The following is a 23,226-nucleotide window of genomic DNA, read 5'->3' on the forward strand; positions in this document are numbered from 1 at the left end:
GATCATAATATGATTGAATTCTTCATTAAGATGGAGAATGAAGTAGTTGACTCAGAGACAAGGGTCCTCAATTTAAATAAAGGAAACTACGATGGTCTGAGGAGCGAGTTGGGTAGGATTGATTGGGGAATGTCACTCAAAGGGTTGACGGTGGATAGGCAATGGCAAACATTCAAAGACCGAATGGATGAGCTACAGAATTTGTTCATCCCAGTTTGGCATAAAAATAAAACAAAAAAGGTGACTCAACCGTGGCTAACCAGGGAAATTAGGGATAGCATAAGATCCAAGGAGAGGACATATAAATTGGCTAGAAAAAGCAATATTCCTGAGGATTGGGAGCAGTTTAGGAGTCAACAAAGGAGGACAAAGGGATTAATTAAGAAAGGGAAAATAGAATATGAGAGTAAGCTAGCAGGGAACATAAAAACTGACTGTAAAAGCTTTTATAGATATGTGAAGAGAAAAAGATTGGTGAAGTCAAGTGTAGGTCCCTTACAGTCAGAATCAGGGGAATTTATAATGGGAAACAAGGAAATGGCAGACCAACTAAATACATACTTTGGTTCTGTCTTCACAAAGGAGGACACAAATAACCTCCCAGAGATGCCGGGGAACATAGGGTCTGATGAAAGGGAGGAACTGAAAGAAATCAGTATTTGTAGGGAAATGGTGTTAGGAAAATTGATGGGACTGAAGGCCGATAAATCCCCAGGGCCTGATGGTCTACATCCCAGGGTACTTAAGGAGGTGGCCCTAGAGATAGTAGATGCATTGCTGGTCATCTTCCAGAACTCGATAGACTCTGGAACGGTACCCATGGATTGGAGGGTAGCTAATGTTACCCCACTATTCAAAAAAGGTGGTAGAGAAAAAGCGGGGAATTGTAGACCGGTAAGCCTGACATCGGTAGTGGGGAAAATGCTAGAGTCTATTATAAAAGATGTAATAGCAGAGCACTTGGAAAGCAGTGACAGGATCGGACAAAGTCAGCATGGATTTACAAAAGGTAAATCATGCTTGACTAATCTACTGGAACTTTTTGAGGATGTAACTGGTAAAATAGATAAAGGAGAACCAGTGGATGTGGTGTATTTGGACTTTCAGAAGGCTTTCGATAAGGTCCCACATAAGAGATTAGCGTGCAAAATTAAGGCACATGGGACTGGGGGCAAGGTATTGACTTGGATAGAGAGCTGGTTGGCGGACAGAAAGCAAAGAGTTGGAATAAACGGGTCGTTTTCCGAGTGGCAGGCAGTGACTAGTGGGGTACCGCAAGGATCGGTCCTAGGACCCCAGCTGTTCACAATATATATTAATGATCTGGACGAGGGAATTGGATGTAATATCTCCAAATTTGCAGACGACACAAAGCTGGGTGGGAGGGTAAGCTGTGAGGAGGATGTCGTGAAACTCCAGTACGATTTGGACAGGTTGGGTGATTGGGCAGAAACATGGCAAATGCACTATAATGTGGATAAATGTGAGGTTATCCACTTTGGTGGCAAAAACAGGAAGGCAGATTATTATTTGAATGGCAATAGATTGGGAGAAGGGGAAGTGCAAAGAGTCCTGGGTGTTATTGTGCACCAGTCACTGAAGGTAAGCATGCAGGTGCAGCAGGCGGTTAAGAAGGCAAATGGTATGTTGGCCTTCGTAGCAAGAGGGTTTGAGTACAGGAACAAGGATGTCTTGCTACAGTTGTACAGGGCCTTGGTGAGACTGCACCTTGAGTATTGTGTGCAGTTTTGGTCACCTTACCTGAGGAAGGACGTTCTTGCCATGGAGAGAGTACAGCAAAGATTCACCAGGCTGATACCTGGGATGGCAGGAATGACGTATGAGGAGAGATTGTGTCGATTGGGCTTATACTCACTGGAGTTTAGAAGATTGAGAGGGGGTCTCATCGAAACCTATAAAATTCTGTCAGGTCTGGACAGACTAGATGCAGGAAGGATGTTTCTGATGGCCGGGGAGTCCAGAACCAGGGGTCATAGTCTAAGGATAAGGGGTAAGCCATTTAGGACAGAAATGAGGAGGAATTTCTTCACCCAGAGAGTGGTGAACCTGTGGAATTCTCTGCCACAGAGGGCGGTGGAGGCCAGTTCATTAAATATATTCAAGAACGAATTGGATATATTTCTTGAGGCTAAAGGGATCAAGGGATACGGGGAGAAGGCCATATCAGGACAGGGTACTGAATTTGGATGATCAGCCATGATCTCATTGAATGGCGGAGCAGGCTCGAAGGGCCAAATGGCCTACTCCTGCTCCTATCTTCTATGTTTCTATTATGTTCTTAGTCATGGACATGATGAATATCTAATCAAAAGAATACATACCAATAATTTTGTGCACTCCACCACTCACCACAGCCCCAGTGCCTTCCAGACGTTCCCTCTTGAATAAATCAACTATTGCTTCCTCCTATGGAGTGACTTGCTGCTGGTCATAGTGTCCACCACCAGTTGCACACTGCAACCTGCAGTTATGTGCCAGTTCTGTCTTTAAATATAAAGGCAGGGGGGACTGAGATGATAGCCTAGAAATTACTGTGCATTAGGAGATGAACGTTTAACATATTCATGTGACGTGGCTCCGATCTCTATTTCAACTCGAGTGTAAACCCATTTCAAACAAACACCCAGATCCTCCGAGCAGTTGACACCTCAGTCACTCTTGCCATGACGTATGATTGCATACTTGCTTTGCATCTATCTGGGGGGGCTGTCGTCCCCACCTAAACATTTGCTTGCACTGCTCCATAACAAAGGCGGCCTGGATGTGCAGAGCCTGGTTGTTAAGTATCTTTCCTTCCAACTTGGTGGTCAGCCATTTTCCTGAAAACCGTCACAGCTGGATTAGTGAAATGTTGCATGTTCATCTGGTTCCATTAGCTCATTAGCAGTGCTGGAAAGTGTTAAAGGGTTATAGCAACCGAGGTGTAAGTGGGTGCCCGTTTTTAGTTGCCACCTGCAAAAATCACAGTTCTTGGGAACTGCGCATTTAAAAGCCACATATTGGCACCACGTCATTCGTGGGAATACTCTGACAAACAGTTTTCCCTCTCTCTTGTTTCTTCCTAAGAGGGACAAATCCTCCCTGAGTAAGGAATTGGAAGTGAACCGTTTGTTGGCACTGCATTTCTCCCTGCTTCCTACATGTACTTTCTGTCACTGAGTCACTTTTCCCGGTCACTCCCCAAAAAGCTGTTGAGGCTGGGGATCCACTGAAAATTTCAAAACTGAGATTGATAGGTTTTTGTTAGGTAACGGTATTAAGGGTTACAGAACCAAAGCGGGCAGATTGAGTTGAGAAACAGATCATGAATCATCTAATGGAATGGTGGAAAAGGCTCGAGGGGCTGAATGGCCTCCTCTTGTTCCTATGTTCCATTCACGATTTCTGGCATGCAGTAAAAAATTTGCGTAAGATAAATCAAGAAGGTATTTTGCACTGAAAGTAAGAGAAAATCAGGATACTCTACCCACTAATAAAGCTTCTTTCTCTGATTTGAGATGTCGTGAAGCCGGACTGTCCTCACTGGCTTGCCTGCCTTGGGTGGACACGGACAAGGTGAACCCATTCGTCTCCTGTGCAGAAAATATAAAGGGAAATAACGCAGTGTAATATGAGCCTCTGAGAAACTTGAAGACTGACATGATCATCCACCTGATTACAAGTGATTGTTCCTTTCCAATTATTATTTGCTACCTTAAGGGGAAATTACATGAACCTAAAACATCTAATGAAACAAGCTGGATTTTTTTTTAAGTCTTCCTTTTCTCATTTGGAATACTAACGTGTAGATGAGGTGATTACTGCTCAGGCAGATTCAGACACAGCACATTGTTCACACTGGGTGCTGCTACACAAATGGGCAAAAGGGGTCACTGTCTCTACAGAATGAAGATTCAGTGAGCTGCAGCAAAGAAAAGATTGACTTTATATATCATTTTTCACTACAGAAGTGCTCCACAGCCAATTAATTACTTTTTGTTTGAAGTGCAAGGTGACCAATGCCCTTTTCAAAAGGAGACGTCAGTTCATCTCCTTCTCCATGGCCCTTGCCAAGCAGCAACAGCGTGCAATGGGCTTTGCAGCATTCGTGGGCTTCCCCATGGTGCAGGGCGCCATTGACTGCACGCATGTGGCTTTGCGGGCACCTCTGGAGAATGCCGAGGATTACCGCAACCGGAAGGGCTACCATTCGCTGAACGTCCAGCTGGTGTGTGACCACAGGCAGCTCATCCTAGCTGTCAATGCCCGCTTTCCAGGCAGCAGCCACGATGCCTTCATCCTGCGACAGACTTCTGTGGCAGACATGTTCCAGGCACAGCCTCACCCACAAGGATGGCTTATCGGGGACAAAGGCTATCCTTTGTGTATCTGGCTGATGACCCCGCTCCGTGCGCCCAGCACCCCTGCTGAAGAGGGATACAACGAGAGCCATCAAGTGACCAGGAACATCATCGAACAAACAATCGGCATCCTGAAGCAACGGTTCCGCTGTCTGGATCGTTCCGGTGGAGCCCTACAGTATTCGCCGGAGCGAGTCTCCCATTTCGTGGTCGTTTGCTGCATGCTGCACAACCTGGCTATCCGCAGGACTCAGCCACTGCCACCACTGATTGGAGGACCACCTGAGGAGGAGGAGGAGGAGGAGGACCAGCACAGGAGGGAGGCACAAAGTGCAAGGGCCGCCCGTCGCCGGCTTATTGAACGTCGGTTCTAGGCCCCCTCTCAGGGAATGGCTTGTGCCAATGTCAGCAGATGAATGTAGCCGCTCCACAAGCCCTCAGCCGAGCAGGGCAACCAGGACTTAACCAAAAAACCATGCACACTGCAATTTAACAACAATAATTTATTGAAAACCTCTGCCCTTCCCACATTACATGCTCATGTGGAGAAGCCCCCTCCAAAAACACAAAACTACCAGTCTCGGCCTTACAAAAAGAAAGAAAGACACCAGTCTCGGCCTTACAAAAATAAAGAAAGACACCAGTCTCGGCCTTACACAAAAACAACTGCACCAGTGTCGGCCTTACAACAAGCACCAGGCATTTGTGCATACCTCTACTTTTTTCCCTGCGAGGGCGATGCCTTGCGCATCCTTGCGTGGCCCCTGCCCGCCCTGCTGCTCCTCCTCAATGGGAGCCCAGTGGCTGCAGCAAGGCTGGGGGAAGGCTGCTGAGGGGCAGATGGCGAGACAGCAGATGCCCTTGGGGGTCGGCCTGCACCAGCTCTGGCCTTGGAGTGGCCGGCTGCTGACTGCTCCAACTCTGGCTGGGCGGCAGCAGTCTGTCCAGCAGCTCGTGGCAGCTGCAATGGCGGAGTGGCAGTGTCGGCTGCAGGAATGGTGGCAACCTGACAGATCGCAGGTGCTCGCTGGTCGCCTGACACATTGGCACTCGCACGGGCCAGCACTGCAGCATACGCAGCAAACAGCTGAAGGACAGACTGCTGGGCTGCTGCTGCGCGGCGAGTGCCCTGGCGATGCCTGGCTGATCCAGCGAGGGTGGCAGCAGTTAGTGCCCGTGTGGCCCTGGTCTGTGTCCGCATGACACCAGCCAGTGAATGGACGGCACGACTGAGCACTTGGCTAGAAGCCGACTGTGCTGCCGCGAAGTCCTGCAGACTCCTGGCCTGTGCTGCCGCGATGTCCTGCAGACTTCTGGCCTGTGCTGCACTGAATAGTTCCAGACTCCTGGCCTGTGCTGCACTGAATTATTGCAGACTCCGGGCCTGTGCTGCCCCGAATTCCTGCACACTGCTTGCCAGTGACTCTATGGAGTCAGGCATCCTTGCCACTGCAGCCATGAGCTCAGTGTGCCTGCGCTCAGCCTGGACGGCCATTTCCTCTAGGAGGCGCACCTCCTCTGCGCTGACCGTCGCAGGACTGGAGGCCGCACTCACCCTCTGGGGAGAGGTCCGCCGAGATTCCCCACCCCTCCCGCGTTGCTGCAGGCCGCTGGGCCCCGGAGCTTCACTCTCCTCCGACCCTTCCCCCCGGCTCCCCTCCAGGGAAGACGTGTCCCCTACATCGCCATGGGCTGGCGCGGCTGAGGGTGGCACTGATGGGCCGGCTTCCTCTTCCTCCTCCTCGTCTTCCGAAGGGCTGACAGTGGCAGCTTGAGGGCCCGCCTCCTCACCTGGCGATTCACCATCTGAAAGCAGGAAGGCACAAGAGTAGCTTTAGAGTGAGGACAGGGCGGCAGCGAGGGAGGCATGAGTGGTGCCATTCACCGCATTGGTCGGACAGTGGCAAAGGATGCTGATCTGATGCGCAAGTGGAACGAGAGAGGTCCAAAAGGTGATGCCCTTACCATTGGTGCCCAGAACAGGGTTGGCATCTCCACTGGCGACGGGGCCAATCAGCCGGCCTCCAATAATGCGCTCCACACGCTGGTTGAGGTCGGAGAGCTCTTTGAGGTCAGGACGGCCTCCGCCGGTGTCAGTTCGGTTGCGCCGGTTGTGCGCAAGCTTGGCCTGCAAGAGAAAGGACGGCCTCTAAGTACAATGTGTAGCCCTGATCTTGTCTGCACTGCCTCCCATGGTCAAATAGCTTGGACAGTGTGTAGCCCTCATCTTGTCTGCAATGCCTCCCATGGTCGAATAGCTTGGACAGTGTGTAAAGTGCTGAATGTGCAACTGATTTTCATGCCAGTCCCATAGCTGCTGGATGAGGGCTGGCCATTAGGGCTTTCAGGTCCCTTTGCCCATAATGTGAGGTGCACATGCAAGGATGAGGAGGACACTGGAAAGGGTACTCACCCTGACAACCCGAGTGAGGTCGTTGAACTTCTTCCGGCATTGCACAGGAGTCCTGGCAACCACGCTGTTGGAAGACACCCTGTTGGACACCTCCCTCCAGGCTTTCCGGTAGGCGCTGGGCAGCGGCCTCTTGCCACCTTCTGGGAACAAAACATGGCGCCTGCGCTCCATTCCGCCAACCAGCACCCTCAGGTCTCCGTCGCTGAAGCGCTGCGCTCTCTCCCTGGCCTTCTCCATAGTCCTGGGCGTTGTACAGGTGAAGCTGAAGTGGTCAGGCCTAGGTTGAGGGCTGCAGTGTGCAGGGCGTGGCAGGCAAACAAATCCACCCTCCCCCTTTAAGAGATGACCGGCGCCAGAGTGTCTGCCGTCAATCAAGAACTCGCTGCACCTGCGCTGCGTCCGGCCTCGGGGGTATCGCTCAGCACCGCCGGCTTAGCGCCTAAAGATAGTCGTGCATCGCCTGTTTTAGCGCAGCAGCAACCTCTTGGGGCGATGCGACTGAATATCGGCGCTGAACTTTAGCGGCCGCCCGACTTTACCGCCCCAAAAGTGGCTATACTGAATTTCTAGGCCTATGACTCTTAATCTAAAACGTGAAGCTATAAACACATTTGCAGCCCTAGACTTTGCATTTGAAAGTGTCATTTGTTCCCAATCCCCTACTGAAGGTACAGGCTCATGTTCAGGGCGGACTGACTTCCAATATCTTTCCCAAGTGGTCATTATTCATGTGAGTGGACAAATGAGTGTTGTCAGAAAGTGAGAGGGCATCTAGTCCGATGCCCCCTTGCCCCTGTCCCCACCGCCACAACATGTACATTCCAGCAGGCATCATAGGGCAGTGAGCAGGAGCAGGAGCCATGGCACAACCTTACCCTCCTCTAGCCCAGGGGGTGTCGAGACCAAGTGTAGTGATCAGACTGAGAGGCCTGGCCGAGTGAACCAAGCACGGGTACTGGGATGGCCCCTGAAAATGTCTGGCTGGTACAACTCACACTGCCTTTGTCAACGGAGTCACAAAGAGGGCTGAGAGTGTATTTTAAGGTTGTAAATGCCAGCTAGAAATAACAAGGGAAAAATACAAAAAATGACGAGGTAAAAATCTCTAACCCAGCAGTCAGACACGCCAGCATCCAAAGCCAGACTTCCATGAGAATTGGAGCCATTGATCTCTCTGTTCTTGCTGCTCAGCTGTTAAAAGGGGGGAGAAAAGACAAGATGTAAGTATTTAGGAGGACCATGTGGAGCATTAGTGCTAATCCCAGGGCCACAGCGAGGAACCTGCCCTTGAAGGAAGCATAGGTTGAGACATTACAGAGAATTACATAGAGTTTTACAGCACAGAAACAGGCCATTCGGCCCAACAGGTGAAAGGCCATATTTATTTGGTTAACTCGTCTATATTCCAACAGCAGTCCCTACTGCCTGCCTCCTCCAAGAGATGATTAATTTAGAACAGTAATAAATTAAACAAGCTGCTCAACAAATTGGAGGAGGAGTATCCCAATGGAATGACTTGAGACTCTATGGGGGGAATTTTAACACCAAAAATGGGTAGGTTGGGGTCATTATTTAAATATTATAATGAGGATGCGAGTCTCAGATTTAATCTATCCTCCAGGTTTAAACCTGGCTGGCAAGGTTTCCTGGACCTCGGTAAAGCCGTCAGCTAAAGGGAGGCGAGGACTGATTTGCAGAAAAGGTAATTGCCTCTCCAGCATTGCTTGTGGGCCAGGAGGAGCAGGAGTGCTTCCTCCCAGCCCCTCAAGCTAACCTGTTTCCCTCCTCCAGGATTGCGGACCACCCCCCGCACCCCCCGCTACCACTAACCCAGCTGCAGGCTCCTGGACTGTGGCCTCCTCCGGAACGTTCTCCACCTGACAGGAAGCTAAGCCTGTCGATCAGGCTGGTTTCCAGGTGGGGAACCTGCTGGACAAAACAGACGCACGCTGTGGCATTAAAACTGCACAGCGTGCGGGGACCTGGACTTCCGGGTTTCCCGACCAAGTCTCCTCCACACCCTGCTCACAAAACCCACCCCAGTAAATATCAGGACCAATGTCTGCAGAGTGGAGTAGAAGGTGTGGCAGTAGTTGATGCCTTGCATGTGGGCTCTGGCAAAGAGTAAAGGTGCAGTGGTACCTTGGGATACACCCTCCTACCAGGCTGATTCAATGTTGTTCCATTCGGTGCCGTATTAGCTGTTACGCTGGAGGCTGCCGGATAAACTGCCCTGTTCACACTGTGACGCCACTGCCAAAAAGAGTCATGCCTTCAAACTGATGAGGGTTGTCAAAGAAATATGACCGGGAAGCAAAGCTCTGGCCTTTAATTATGCCGTTAATTATGGCCTTGTTATAGGAACATAGGATAAGTGGCAGGTAACATTTGCGCCACTGAAGTCCCAGGCAATGACTATCTCCAACAAGCGAGAGTCTAACCACTGTCCCTTGACATTCAACGGCATTACCATCACCAAATCCCCCACCATCAATATCCTGGGGGTCACCATTGACCAGAAACATAACCGGACCAGCCACATAAATACTGTGGCTACAAGAGCAGGTCAGAGGCTGGGTATTCTGCGGCGAGTGTCTCACCTCCTGACTCCCCAAAGCCTTTCCACCATCTACAAGGCACAAGTAAGGAGTGAGATGGAATACTCTCCACTTGCCTGGATGAGTGCAGCTCCAACGACACTCAAGAAGCTCGACACCATCAGGACAAAGCAGCCCACTTGATTGGCACCCCATCCACCACCTTAAACATTCACTCCCTCCATCACCGGCGCACTGTGGCTGCAGTGTGTACCATCTACAAGATGCACTGCAGCAACTCGCCAAAACTTGCATTTAAATAGCATCTTTTGTGACTTCAGGATGTCCCAAAGCGCTATACAGCCAAATAAGTACTTTTCAAGTGCAGTCACTGTTGTAACTTAGGAAACGAAGCAGCCAATTTGCACACAGCAAGCTCCCACAAACAGCACTGAGGTAATGACCAGATCATCTAGTGATGTTGGTTGAGGGATAAATATTGGCCAGGACACCGGGGAGAATTCCCCTGCTCTTCTTCAAAATAGTGCCATGGGATCTATTACACCCACATGAGAGAGCAGACGGGACCATGGTTTAATGCCTCATCTGAAAGACGGCACCTCCGACAGTGCAGTCCGGATTTTGTGCTCAAGTGTCTGGAGTGGGACTTGAACTCACAACCTTCTGACACAAAGGCGAGAACGCTTTAACAGTTCCATGGCTCAATATTATTCTCTTCTATTTTTGCACATGGGTGAGAAATATCTTGTTTACTTAATAAAGAATTTACAGGAGAAAACTCTAACATTAATGTTGCAGTTGATTTTTTTTTTATTATTATTTCGATGTGGGCATTGCTCATTTATTGCTAATCTCTAGTTAACCTGGAAAGGCTTAATACAACTGAGTGGCTTGCTAGGCCACTTCAGAGCCAACCACATTGGTGTATGACTGAAGTCACATATAGGTCAGATTGGGTATCTGCAGGGCTATGGGGAAAGAGCAGGAGAGTGGGACTAAATTGTACAGCTCTTTCAAAGGGCCAGCACAGGCACGATGGGCCAAATGGCCTTCTTTTGTACTGTATCATTCGATGATTACTTCCAATCACACTGTTACAAATTTTGGGTCTGCACTAGATGACTACTCGGGTTCAGCATCAGCAGACATTGCTGTAAGTGGATCCAACGTTTCTACAATATGGAGTATATTCTAATTGCCCAATAGTTAGACATGCAATAAGGTGACCCGAGGCTGTATCAGTGAGATCCCCTCATAGTGTACATTGAACCTTATACGTGCCCCACACACGTTTCTTTTATCTTCCGGAAAATGAACAGGAAAACACTGTAGTGAGGCGACCAACTGTAAACACAAAATACAGGATTGAACAGAATACAGTTTTCAGTAACTTTCAATCTATTTCTTGATGCAATAACAAAGGATGCTACTCTACCCCCTCACTTTACAGGCTATTGTTCCCTGAGACTAGCCAGCACTGCCCTTTCCCTTAAGGTACATGTGCATTCATATGTCAGCCTGGAGACTCTCCACTCCTCACTGGTTGATGAGAAAGCAATGCCTCTGAATGTTTGAATTCAGTGGCCTAGAAATTGAGTTTGCGCTGCGCCAGGGCTTTAGCGCCGGAACTTAGCGCCGGCGCTAAGTCCCTTTGCGCGCGCCAAAAATTCAGTAGCGCCGCGCCCAAGCAGCTGCCGGCGCTACTGAAGGGTTTTAGCGCCTGAAAACTGGCGCAACGCGCCGCATTGCGGCGCTATTCTGGCGCTGCGGCGCCCGCTGCGGTGCGGCAGGCTCGGGAAGTGCAGGCCTCCTCCTTCCGTTAAGGAGGAGCTGCCTGCACCCGGCCGCGGCCCGCGCAAATCTCTGCAAAAATGAGCCCGGCACCTCGGACAAGTGCCGGGCTTGCATCTGTTCCGGGGGGGGGGGGGAGAAGTCCGGGGAGGGAGCTGCGGGCAGGCGGCCGGCGGGAAAGCGGCCGGCCGCCGCGCCTCCTTAAAGCGCCGGCGCAGACTCCGGCAACACTCGTTTGCCGGAGTCTTAGTTGCGGCTGCCACTGGCGAGGCGGCCGCAACTGAATTTCGGCTTGGGGCCGGGTTACCACGGCAACCGGGACGCTGCGCACACCGATGACGTCATCAGTGCCGGCGCAGCGCTACCGGTCTACCGCCGCGGAAGGGCCCCAGGCAATTTAGGAACCGGCGCCAATTGCAGCGCTAGGCCCTCTAGCGCCGCAAAATCGGTGCTAAGGGCACTGAATTTCTAGGCCACTGTGTTCAGACTGCCTTCTTATCCCACTGGACTGGAAACTAAAGACTTGACTGCTCACCTTCCCCCTTGCTTTCTGTGTTGGTGATTTGCTAGTTGAGCTGCCAATCAAAATGAGAAATATCCCTCTCTGTGCCACCTGCTCAGTGAGGAGAAGCCATTCTAACATCACATCCAATTTCCGCTCCGGAATATCCTAACATATACCATTGTCTCAAACTGATATGGTATACGAGAAGCACAATTCTGCTAGTTACTTTGCCTAGTTCCCGCTACTGGATCCAATCTGCATTCCCAGATAAATTGTGTGTTGTGTGGATTTAACCTGTTGTATGTTGAACTTCATTTAATAGCAATATAACAATATAAATTAACCTGAAATTCCTCCTAGGGCAAATAATCAAAAATCTCAAAAGGTGACACACACCCAGAATATCTTTCGATGCTTTTAAAATCAAACATAAGATATCCCACAGTCATTTGCTCAGTTAATTAATATTGATACTAGAACTGAAAATATGCTAAAACTAATTAATTTGCTATCAAATGAAAAACTTCTTTGGTGAGTATGAGGTGGCAGCTCCACATGTGCTGCTGGTATGACACGAGCTGGATTTCTCCCCTTGCACGAAAGTAGTGCATTTCCAACGTATTCCAGTGAGCCATCTGCTTCCAGCTCAACTAAGGCTGAACGGGCTGAGGCTCTCTTGTCTAGAAACCAGAAGGTTGAGAGGTGACCTAATAGAGGTTATTAAAATTATGAAAGGGTTCGATAGGATAGACGTGGAGAAGATGTTTCCACTTGTGGGGGCGTCCAAAATGAAGGGCCATAAATATAAGATAGTCACTAATAAATCCAATCGGGAATTCAGGAGAAATGTCTTTATCCAGAGAGTGGTGAGAATGTGGAACCTGCTACCATATGGAATGGTTGAGGTGAATAGCATAGATGCATTTAAAGGGAAGCTAGCTAAGTACTTGAGGGAAAAAGGAATAGAAGGATATGCTGATAGGGTGAGAGGAAGTAGCGTGGGAGGAGATTCATGTGGAGCATAAACACTGGCAACGGTCTGATGGGCGGAATGGCCTGTTTCTGAGCTGTAAATTCTATGTAATGTAGTTCTATGTAAGTCACTTCTCTTCACATCAACAGACAGGAAATTAGATTATGCTACTGTCTGTCTGGTGGGCTTTATACACAATAGGATCTGTATTACTGAGCATGTGCAGTTGGTGGAAAAGTCATTGGGATATATTTTTCAGTGGGTGAAGTGCTGAACAGTTCATGCACTCCTAAAGCATTATTATGGGGATGCAGTAACCCATTCAACATCCACCTAAAAACAGCAAACAGAAGAATGTAGAATAAGCCCATAAACCATTGAGGCATGAACATCCTCAATCTAGTATTGCAGCAAAAAAAAACAGAGTACATCCATGTACCATGGCTAGACTAAAGCTCGCCTTATCCCCATCACTAAATTTTCATGGCAGCCTCTATTCAGAAAGCGAGAATGGAAGAGATTGGCACTGTTATAGTACCTTGTGCACAGGTAAAGTTTTAACTTTAAGTGTTCCTAATGCAGTGTTGAGCTCCAAGAGAGTGTATGATGAATTTGGGGCTGTGCCCAATTTGTGGGCCCTCCCATTCATTCAGTTTAATGGCATCAGTAGGCTCTTGGGGAGCTGGAGTTGCATTGGATTTCCACCACTCCCCTACAAACAAAAGGATACCCACAGTGAGCCACAGTGCAGTGCTTGTTGATAGGTTCCCTTTCTCTTCTGCTGCATCATCTCACTCATTGCCTGTCCAGTTAGCTTAAAATTCCTTACAACTGCCTTCACATAATGTGAGCCCCGTTGGGTTTATAAAATTGATAACCTGGACCAACTCTACTTCCTAAACACCCTGCTTGGATTTCCATTCTCAGGAAGAACAATAGTGGCTTTTGTCACACTCCGAGACACTGTGGAAATGGCTGGTAATAATGCATTGATTATTTTTATCGCTGTAATAAAAGGTGGTTGGGACTGCACATCTAACACCCGGGGAATTCATAGTTTCAATAGTCAGATTGGCTAATGCTGGAGGCATCGGCACCCTGATCAATGCCGAGGCTTTAATTGTTTAGTGTGATAAACTATCACTGCTCTGTTCACTGGTCACTGCTCTGTTCACTGGTCACTGCTCTGTTCACTGGTCACTGCTCTGTTCACTGGACACTGCTCTGTTCAGTCGACACCGCTCTGTTCACTGGTCACTGCTCTGTTCACTGGACACTGCTCTGTTCATTGGTCACCGCTATGTTCACTGGTCACTGCTCTGTTCACTGGACACTGCTCTGTTCATTGGTCACTGCTCTGTTCACTGGTGACTGCTAAGTTCACTGGTCACTGCTCTGTTCACAGGACACTGTTCTGTTCACTGGTCACTGCTCTGTTCACAGGACACTGTTCTGTTCACTGGTCACTGCTATGTTCACTGGTCAATGCTCTGTTCACTGGAAACTGCACAGTTCAATGGTCACTGCTCCGTTCACTGGACACTGCTCTGTTCACTGGTCACTGCTATGTTCACTGCTCACTGCCCTGTTCACTGCACACTGCTCTGTTCACTGCTCACTGCTCTGTTCACTGCTCACTGCTCTGTTCACTGGTCACTGCTCTGTTCACTGGACACTGCTCTGTTCACTGTTCACTGTTCTGTTCACTGGACACTGCTCTGTTCACTGGTCACTGCTCTGTTCACTGGACACTGCTCTGTTCACTGGTCACTGCTCTGTTCACTGCACACTGCTCTGTTCACTGGTTACTGCTATGTTCACTGAACAATGCTCTGTTCACTGGTCACTGCTCTGTTCAATGGTCACTGCTCTGTTCACTGGACACTGCTCTTTTCACTGGTCACTGCCCTGTTCCCTGGACACTGCTCGGTTCACTAGACACTGCTAGGTTCACTGGACACTGCTCTGTTCACTTGTCACTGCCCTGTTCTGTGGTCACTGCTCTGTTCACTGGACACTGCTCTGATCACTGGCGACTGCTAATTTTCACTGGTCACTGCTCTGTTCACTGGTCACTGCTATGTTCACTGGTCACTGCTCTGTTCACTGCACACTGCTCTGTCCACTGGTCACTGCTCTGTTCACTGGTCACTGCTCTGTTCACTGGTCATTGCCCTGTTCACTGGACACTGCTCTGTTCACTGGACACTGCTCTGTTCACTGGTGACTGCTAATGTTCACTGGTCACTGCTCTGTTCACTGGTCACTGCTCTGTTCACTGGTCATTGCCCTGTTCACTGGACACTGCTCTGTTCACTGGTCACTGCTCTGTTCATTGGTCACTGCTCTGTTCACTGGACACTGCTTTGTTCACTGGACACTGCTCTGTTCACTGGACAGTCCTCTGATCACTGGTGACTGCTAATGTTCACTGGTCACTGCTCTGTTCACTGAACACTGCTCTGTTCACTGGTCACTGCTCTGTTCACTGGTCAATGCTCTGTTCACTGGACTTTGCTCTGTTGACTGGACTCTGCCCTGTTCATTGGATACTGCTCTGTTCACTGGTCACTGCTCTGTTCACTGGATACTGCTGTGTTCACTGGGCACTCCTCTGTTCACTGCTCTGTTCACTGGTCACTGCTCTGTTCACTGCTCTGTTCAATGGTCACTGCTCTGTTCACTGGTCACTGCACTGTTCACTGGACACTGCTCTGTTCACTGGACACTGCTCTGTTCACTGGTCACTGCACTGTTCACTGGTCAATGTTCTTTCCCTGGTCACTGCTCTGTTCAGTGGACACTGCACTGTTCACTGGACACTGCTCTGTTCACTGGACACTGCTCTGTTCACTGGACACTGCTCTGTTCACTGGTCACTGCACTGTTCACTGGTCAATGCTCTTTCCCTGGTCACTGCTCTGTTCAGTGGACACTGCACTGTTCACTGGACACTGCTCTGTTCACTGCTCTGTTCACTGGTCACTGCACTGTTCACTGGTCAATGCTCTGTTCTCTCTCAGTCACTGCTCTGTTCACTGGTCACTGCTCTGTTCGCTGGTCACTGGTATGTTCACTGGTCAATGCTCTGTTCACTTGACACTGCTCTTTTCACTGGACGCTGCTCTGTTCACTGGTCACTGCACTGTTCACTGCTCACTGCTCTGTTCACTGGACACTGTTGTTTCACTGGGCATTGCTCTGTTCACTGGTCACTGCTCGGTTCACTGGTCACTGCTCTGTTCACAGGACACTGCTCTGTTCACTGGTCACTGCTCTAATCACTAGCCACAGCTCTGTTCACTGGACACTGCTCTGTTCAGTGGTCACTGCTTTGTTCACTAGACACTGCTCTGTTCACTGGACACTGCTAGGTTCACTGGACACTACTCTGTTCACTCCTGGTCACTGGTCAGTTAACTGGACACTGCCCTGTTCACTCACGGTCACTGCTCTTTTCACTGGACAATGTTCTGTTCACTGGAAACTGCTCTATTCACTGGTCACTGCTCTGTTCAATGGTCACTGCTCTGTTCAATGGACACTGCTCTGTTCAAAGGTCACTGCTCTGTTCAATGGACACTGCTCTGTTCAATGGTCACTGCTCTGTTCAATGGTCACTGCTCTGTTCACTGGAAACTGCTCTGTTCACTGGTCAATGATCTGTTCACAGGTCACTGCTCTGTTCACTGGACAGTGCTCTGTTCAATGGACAGTGCTCTTTTCATTGTTCACTGCTATGTTCACTGGTCACTGCTCTCTTCACTGCTCACTGCTCTGTTCCCTGGTCACTGCTTTTTTCACTGGGAGCTGCTAAGTTCACTGGCCACTGCTCTGTTCACAGGACACTGCTCTGTTCACTGGAAACTGCTCTGTTCACTGGTCACTTCTCTTGTCACTGGTCACTGCTCTGTTCACTGGACACTGCTCTGTTCACTGGTCACTGCTCTGTTCACTGGTCAGTGCTCTGTTCACTGGTCACTGCTCTAATCACTAGCCACAGCTCTGTTCACTGGACACTGCTCTGTTCACTGGACACTGCTCTGTTCACTGGTCACTGCTCTGTTCACTGGTCACTGCTATGTTCACTGGTCACTGCTCTGTTCACTGCACACTGCTCTGTTCACTGGTCAGTGCTCTGTTCACTGGTCACTGCTCTAATCACTAGCCACAGCTCTGTTCACTGGACACTGCTCTGTTCACTGGACACTGCTCTGTTCACTGGTCACTGCTCTGTTCACTGGTCAATGCTCTCTTCACTGGTCATTGCCCTGTTCACTGGACACTGCTCTGTTCACTGGTCACTGCTCCGTTCATTGGTCACTGCTCTGTTCACTGGACACTGCTTTGTTCACTGGACACTGCTCTGTTCACTGGTCACTGCTCTGTTCACTGGTCAATGCTCTCTTCACTGGTGACTGCTCTGTTCACTGTTGACTGCTCTGTTCACAGGACACTGCTCTGTTCACTGGTCGCTGCTCTGTTCACAAGTCAATTCACATTTCACTGGTCACAGCTCTGTTCCCTGGTCATGGCTCTGTTCACTGGTCAGTGCTCTGTTCACCGGATACTGCTCTGATCACTGGACACTACCCTGTTCACTGGAAACTGCCCTGTTCACTGGTCACTGCTCTGTTCACTGGTCACTACCCTGTTCACTGGACACTACCCTGTTCACTGGAAACTGCCCTGTTCACTGGTCACTGCTCTGTTCACTGGTCACTGCACTGTTCACTGGACACTACCCTTTTCACTGGAAACTGCCCTGTTCACTGGATACTGCTCTGTTCACTGGTCACTGCTCTGTTCACCGGTCACTGCTCTGTTCACTGCTCAATACTCTGCTCCCTGGACACTGCTCTGTTCACTGGACACTGCCCTGTTCACTGGACACTGCTCTGTTCACTGGTCACTGCTCTGTTCACTGGACACAGCTCTGTTCACTGGGCACTGCTCTGTTCACTGGACACTGCTCTGTTCACTGGTAACTGCACTTTTCACTGGACACTGCTCTGTTCACTGGTAACTGCACTGTTCACTGGACACAGCTCTGTTCACTGAACACTGCTCTGTTCACTGGACACTGCTCTGTTCGCTGGTAACTTCACTGTTCACTGGACACAGCTCTGTTCACTGGGCACTGCTCTGCTCACTGGACACTGCTCTGTTCTCTGGTAACTACACTGTTCACTGGACACAGCTCTGTTCACTGGACACTGCTCTGTTCACTGGACACTGCTCTGTTCGCTGGTAATTGCACTGTTCATTGGACACAGCTCTGCTCACTTTACACTGCTCTGTTCACTGGTCACTGCCCTGTTCACTGGTCACAGCTCTGTTCCCTGGTCACGGCTCTGTTCACTGGTCAGTGCTCTGTTCACTGGACACTACCCTGTTCACTGGACACTGCCCTGTTCACTGGTCACTGCTCTGTTCACTGGTCAGTGCTCTGTTCACTGGACACTACCCTGTTCACTGGACACTGCTCTGTTCTCTGGTCACTGCTCTGTTCACTGGACATTGCTCTGTTCACTGGTAACTGCACTTTTCACTGGACACATCTCTGTTCACTGGGCACTGCTCTGTTCATTCGACACTGCTCTGTTCACTGGTAACTGCACTGTTCACTGGACACTGCTCTGTTCACTGGACACTGCTCTGTTCGCTGGTAACTGCACTGTTCACTGGACACAGCTCTGTTCACTGGGCACTGCTCTGATCACTGGACACTGCTCTGTTCACTGGACACTGCCCTGTTCACTGGACACTGCTCTGCTCACTGGTAACTGCTCTGTTCACTGGACACTGCTCTGTTCACTGGTAACTGCACTGTTCATTGGTCACTGCTCTGTTCACTGGTCACAGCTCTTTTCACTGGTCACTGCTCTGTTCACTGGACACTGCTCTGTTCACTGTTCACTGCTCTGTTCACTGGACGCTGCCCTATTCACTGGACACTGCTCTGTTCGCTGGTCACTGCTCGGTTCACTGTTCACTTTTCTGTTCACTGGAGACTGCACGTTTCACTGGTCACTGCACTGTTCTCTGGATACTGGTCTGTTCACTGATCACTGCCCTGTTCACTGGTCACTGCTCTGTTCACTGGTCACTGCTCTGTTCACTGCATTGTTCACTGGACATTGCCCTTTTCATTGGACACTGCTCTGCTTGCTGGTCACTGCTCGGTTCACTGGTCACTGTTCTGTTCGCTGGACACTGCTCTGTTCACTTTTCACTGCCCTGTTCACTTTTCACTGCTCTGTTCACTTTTCACTGCCCTATTCACTGGACACTGCTCTGTTCACTGGATACTGCTCTGTTGACTGGTCACTGCTCTGTTCATTGGCCACTGCCCTGTTCACTGGACACTGCTCTGTTCACTGGACACTGACCTGTTACTGGACACTGCTCTGTTCACTGGTCACTGCTCTATTCACTGGAGACAACCCTGTTCACTAGTCACTGCTCTGTTCACTGGTAACTGCACTGGTCACTGGAATCTGCTCTGTTCACTAGTCGCTGCTCTGTCCACTGGAAACTACCCTGTTCACTGGTCACTGCCCTGTTCACTGCTCTGTTCACTAGTCTGTTCACTGGAAACTGCTCTGTGCACTGGTCACTGCTCTTTTCCCTGGACACTGCCCTGTTCACTGGTCACTGCTCTGTTCACTGGACACTGCTCTGTTCACTGGATAATGCACTGTTCACTGTTCACTGCTCTATTCACTGGTCACTGCTCTGTTAACAGGTCACAGCTCTGTTCCCTGGTCATGACTCTGTTCACTGGTCAGTGCTCTGTTCACTGGACACTGCTCTGTTCACTGAACACTGCTTTGTTGACTGGTCACTGCTCTGTTCACTCTCAGTCAGTGCTCTGTTCACTGGACACTGCTCTGTTCACTGGTCACTGCTCTGTTCACTGGTCACTGCTCTGTTCACTGGTCGTGGCACAGTTCACTGGTAACTGCTCTGTACATTGTACTCTGCCCTGTTCACTGGTCACTCCTCTGTTCACCGGACACTACCCTGTTCAATGGAAACTGCCCTGTTCACTGGAAAATGCTCTGTTCACTGGTCACTGCTCTGTTCACTGGATACTGCCCTGTTCACTGGACACTGCCCTGGTCCCTGCTCAATGCTCTGTTCACTTGTCACTGCTCTGTTCAATGGTCACTGCCCTGTTCACTGGACACTGCTCAGTTCACTGATCACTGCTCTGTTCATTGGTCACTGCTCTGTTCACTGGTCACTGCTCTGTTCACTGGAAACTGCTCTGTTCAGTGGACACTGCTCTGTTTATTGGTCACTGCCCTGTTCACTGGACACTGCTCTGTTCACTGTTCACTGCTCTTTTCACTGGTCAATGCTCTGTTTGCTAGACACTGTCCCGCTGACTGTACGCTGCCCTGTTCACTGGAAACTAAACATTTCACTGTTCACTGCACTGTTCATGGGACACTGCTCTGTTCACTGGTCGCTGCTCTGTTCACTGGTCACTGCACTGTTCAGTGGTAACTGCTCTGTTCTCTTGACACTGCTCTGTTCACTGGACACTGCCCTGTTCACTGGACACTGCTCTGTTCACCGGTAACTGCCCTGTTCACTGGTCACTGCTCTGTTCATTGGACACTGCTCTGTTCACTGACACTGATCTGTTCACTGGTCACAGCTCTTTTCACTGGTCACTGCTCTGTTCACTGGACACTGCCCTATTCACTGGACACTGCTCTGTTTGCTGGTCACTGCTCGGTTCACTGGTCCTTGTTCTGTTCGCTGGACACTGCTCGGTTCACTGGTCACTGCCTGTTCACTGGACACTGCACTTTTCACTGGTCACTGCACTGTTCTCTGGACACTGGTCTGTTCACTGGTCACTGCTCTGTTCACTGGTCACTGCTCTGTTCACTGCTCTGTTCACTGCATTGTTCGCTGGACACTGCCCTTTTCACTGGACACTGCTCTGTTTGCTGGTCACTACTCGGTTCACTTTTCACTGTGCTGTTCACTGGACACTGCACTGTTCTCTGGACACTGGTCTGTTCACTGGACACTGCTCTGTTCACTGGTAATTGCACTGTTCATTGGTCACTGCTCTGTTCACTGGTCACAGCTCTTTTCACTGGTCACTGCTCTGTTCACTGGACACTGCTCTGTTCACTGTTCACTACTCTGTTCACTGGACGCTGCCCTATTCACTGGACACTGCTCTGTTCACTGGTCACTGCTCGGTTCACTGTTCACTGTTCTGTTCACTGGAGACTGCACGTTTCACTGGTCACTGCACTGTTCTCTGGATACTGGTCTGTTCACTGATCACTGCCCTGTTCACTGGTCACTGCTCTGTTCACTGGTCACTGCTCTGTTTACTGCATTGTTCACTGGACACTGCCCTTTTCATTGGACACTGTTCTGTTCACTTTTCACTGCCCTGTTCACTGGAGACTGCCCTATTCACTGGACACTGCTCAGTTCACTGGATACTGCTCTGTTGACTGGTCACTGCTCTGTTCATTGGTCACTGCCCTGTTCACTGGACACTGCTCTGTTCACTGGACACTGACCTGTTACTGGACACTGCTCTGTTCACTGGTCACTGCTCTATTCACTGGAGACAACCCTGTTCACTGGTCACTGCTCTGTTCACTGGTAACTGCACTGGTCACTGGAATCTGCTCTGTTCACTAGTCGCTGCTCTGTCCACTGGAAACTACCCTGTTCACTGGTCACTGCCCTGTTCACTGCTCCGTTCACTAGTCTGTTCACTGGAAACTGCTCTGTGCACTGGTCACTGCTCTTTTCCCTGGACACTGCCCTGTTCACTGGTCACTGTTCTGTTCACTGGACACTGCTCTGTTCACTGGATAATGCACTGTTCACTGGTCACTGCTCTATTCACTGGTCACTGCTCTGTTAACAGGTCACAGCTCTGTTCCCTGGTCATGACTCTGTTCACTGGTCAGTGCTCTGTTCACTGGACACTGCTCTGTTCACTGAACACTGCTTTGTTGACTGGTCACTGCTCTGTTCACTCTCAGTCAGTGCTCTGTTCACTGGACACTGCTCTGTTCACTGGTCACTGCTCTGTTCACTGGTCACTGCTCTGTTCACTGGTCGTGGCACAGTTCACTGGTAACTGCTCTGTACATTGTACTCTGCCCTGTTCACTGGTCACTCCTCTGTTCACCGGACACTACCCTGTTCAATGGAAACTGCCCTGTTCACTGGAAAATGCTCTGTTCACTGGTCACTGCTCTGTTCACTGGATACTGCCCTGTTCACTGGACACTGCCCTGGTCCCTGCTCAATGCTCTGTTCACTTGTCACTGCTCTGTTCAATGGTCACTGCCCTGTTCACTGGACACTGCTCAGTTCACTGATCACTGCTCTGTTCATTGGTCACTGCTCTGTTCACTGGTCACTGCTCTGTTCACTGGAAACTGCTCTGTTCAGTGGACACTGCTCTGTTTATTGGTCACTGCCCTGTTCACTGGACACTGCTCTGTTCACTGTTCACTGCTCTTTTTACTGGTCAATGCTCTGTTCGCTAGACACTGTCCCGCTGACTGTGCGCTGCCCTGTTCACTGGAAACTAAACATTTCACTGTTCACTGCACTGTTCATGGGACACTGCTCTGTTCACTGGTCACTGCTCTGTTCACTGGTCACTGCACTGTTCAGTGGTAACTGCTCTGTTCTCTTGACACTGCTCTGTTCACTGGACACTGCCCTGTTCACTGGACACTGCTCTGTTCACCGGTAACTGCCCTGTTCACTGGTCACTGCTCTGTTCATTGGACACTGCTCTGTTCACTGACACTGCTCTGTTCACTGACACTGATCTGTTTACTGGTCACAGCTCTTTTCACTGGTCAGTGCTCTGTTCACTGGACACTACCCTGTTCACTGGACACTGCCCTGTTCACTGGTCACTGCTCTGTTCACTGGTCAGTGCTCTATTCACTGGACACTACCCTGTTCACTGGACACTGCTCTGTTCTCTGGTCACTGCTCTGTTCACTGGACATTGCTCTGTTCACTGGTAACTGCACTTTTCACTGGACACATCTCTGTTCACTGGGCACTGTTCTGTTCATTGGACACTGCTCTGTCCACTGGTAACTGCACTTTTCACTGGACACAGCTCTGTTCAACGGAAACTCCTCTGTTCACTGGACACTGCTCTGTTAGCTGGCAACTGCACTGTTCACTGGACACAGCTCTGTTCACTGGGCACTGCTCTGATCACTGGACACTGCTCTGTTCACTGGACACTGCCCTGTTCACTGGACACTGCTCTGCTCACTGGTAACTGCTCTGTTCACTGGACACTGCTCTGTTCACTGGTAACTGCACTGTTCATTGGTCACTGCTCTGTTCACTGGTCACAGCTCTTTTCACTGGTCACTGCTCTGTTCACTGGACACTGCTCTGTTCACTGTTCACTGCTCTGTTCACTGGACGCTGCCCTATTCACTGGACACTGCTCTGTTCGCTGGTCACTGCTCGGTTCACTGTTCACTGTTCTGTTCACTGGAGACTGCACGTTTCACTGGTCACTGCACTGTTCTCTGGATACTGGTCTGTTCACTGATCACTGCCCTGTTCACTGGTCACTGCTCTGTTCA

General features: G+C 49.9%; 1 protein-coding gene across 1 annotated transcript in view; it reads right to left on the reverse strand.

Annotated features, from left to right (window-relative positions):
* enox1 (ecto-NOX disulfide-thiol exchanger 1) overlaps positions 1-23,226 on the reverse strand; it is a 980,064-nt gene that overhangs the window by 34,914 nt on the left and 921,924 nt on the right. Inside the window, exons 11-12 of the mRNA XM_086006510.1 lie at positions 7,885-7,965; positions 3,488-3,593 (exon numbers count right to left, since the gene is read on the reverse strand). Of these exons, the coding sequence (XP_085862636.1) occupies positions 3,488-3,593; positions 7,885-7,965 (187 nt within the window). The remainder of the gene's footprint in view (positions 1-3,487; positions 3,594-7,884; positions 7,966-23,226) is intronic.

Source organism: Somniosus microcephalus, chromosome 14 (genome assembly GCF_052327205.1).
Source record: "Somniosus microcephalus isolate GS21.2 chromosome 14, FLI_Smic_1.0, whole genome shotgun sequence".
In the NCBI taxonomy this organism is placed as follows: domain Eukaryota; kingdom Metazoa; phylum Chordata; class Chondrichthyes; order Squaliformes; family Somniosidae; genus Somniosus; species Somniosus microcephalus.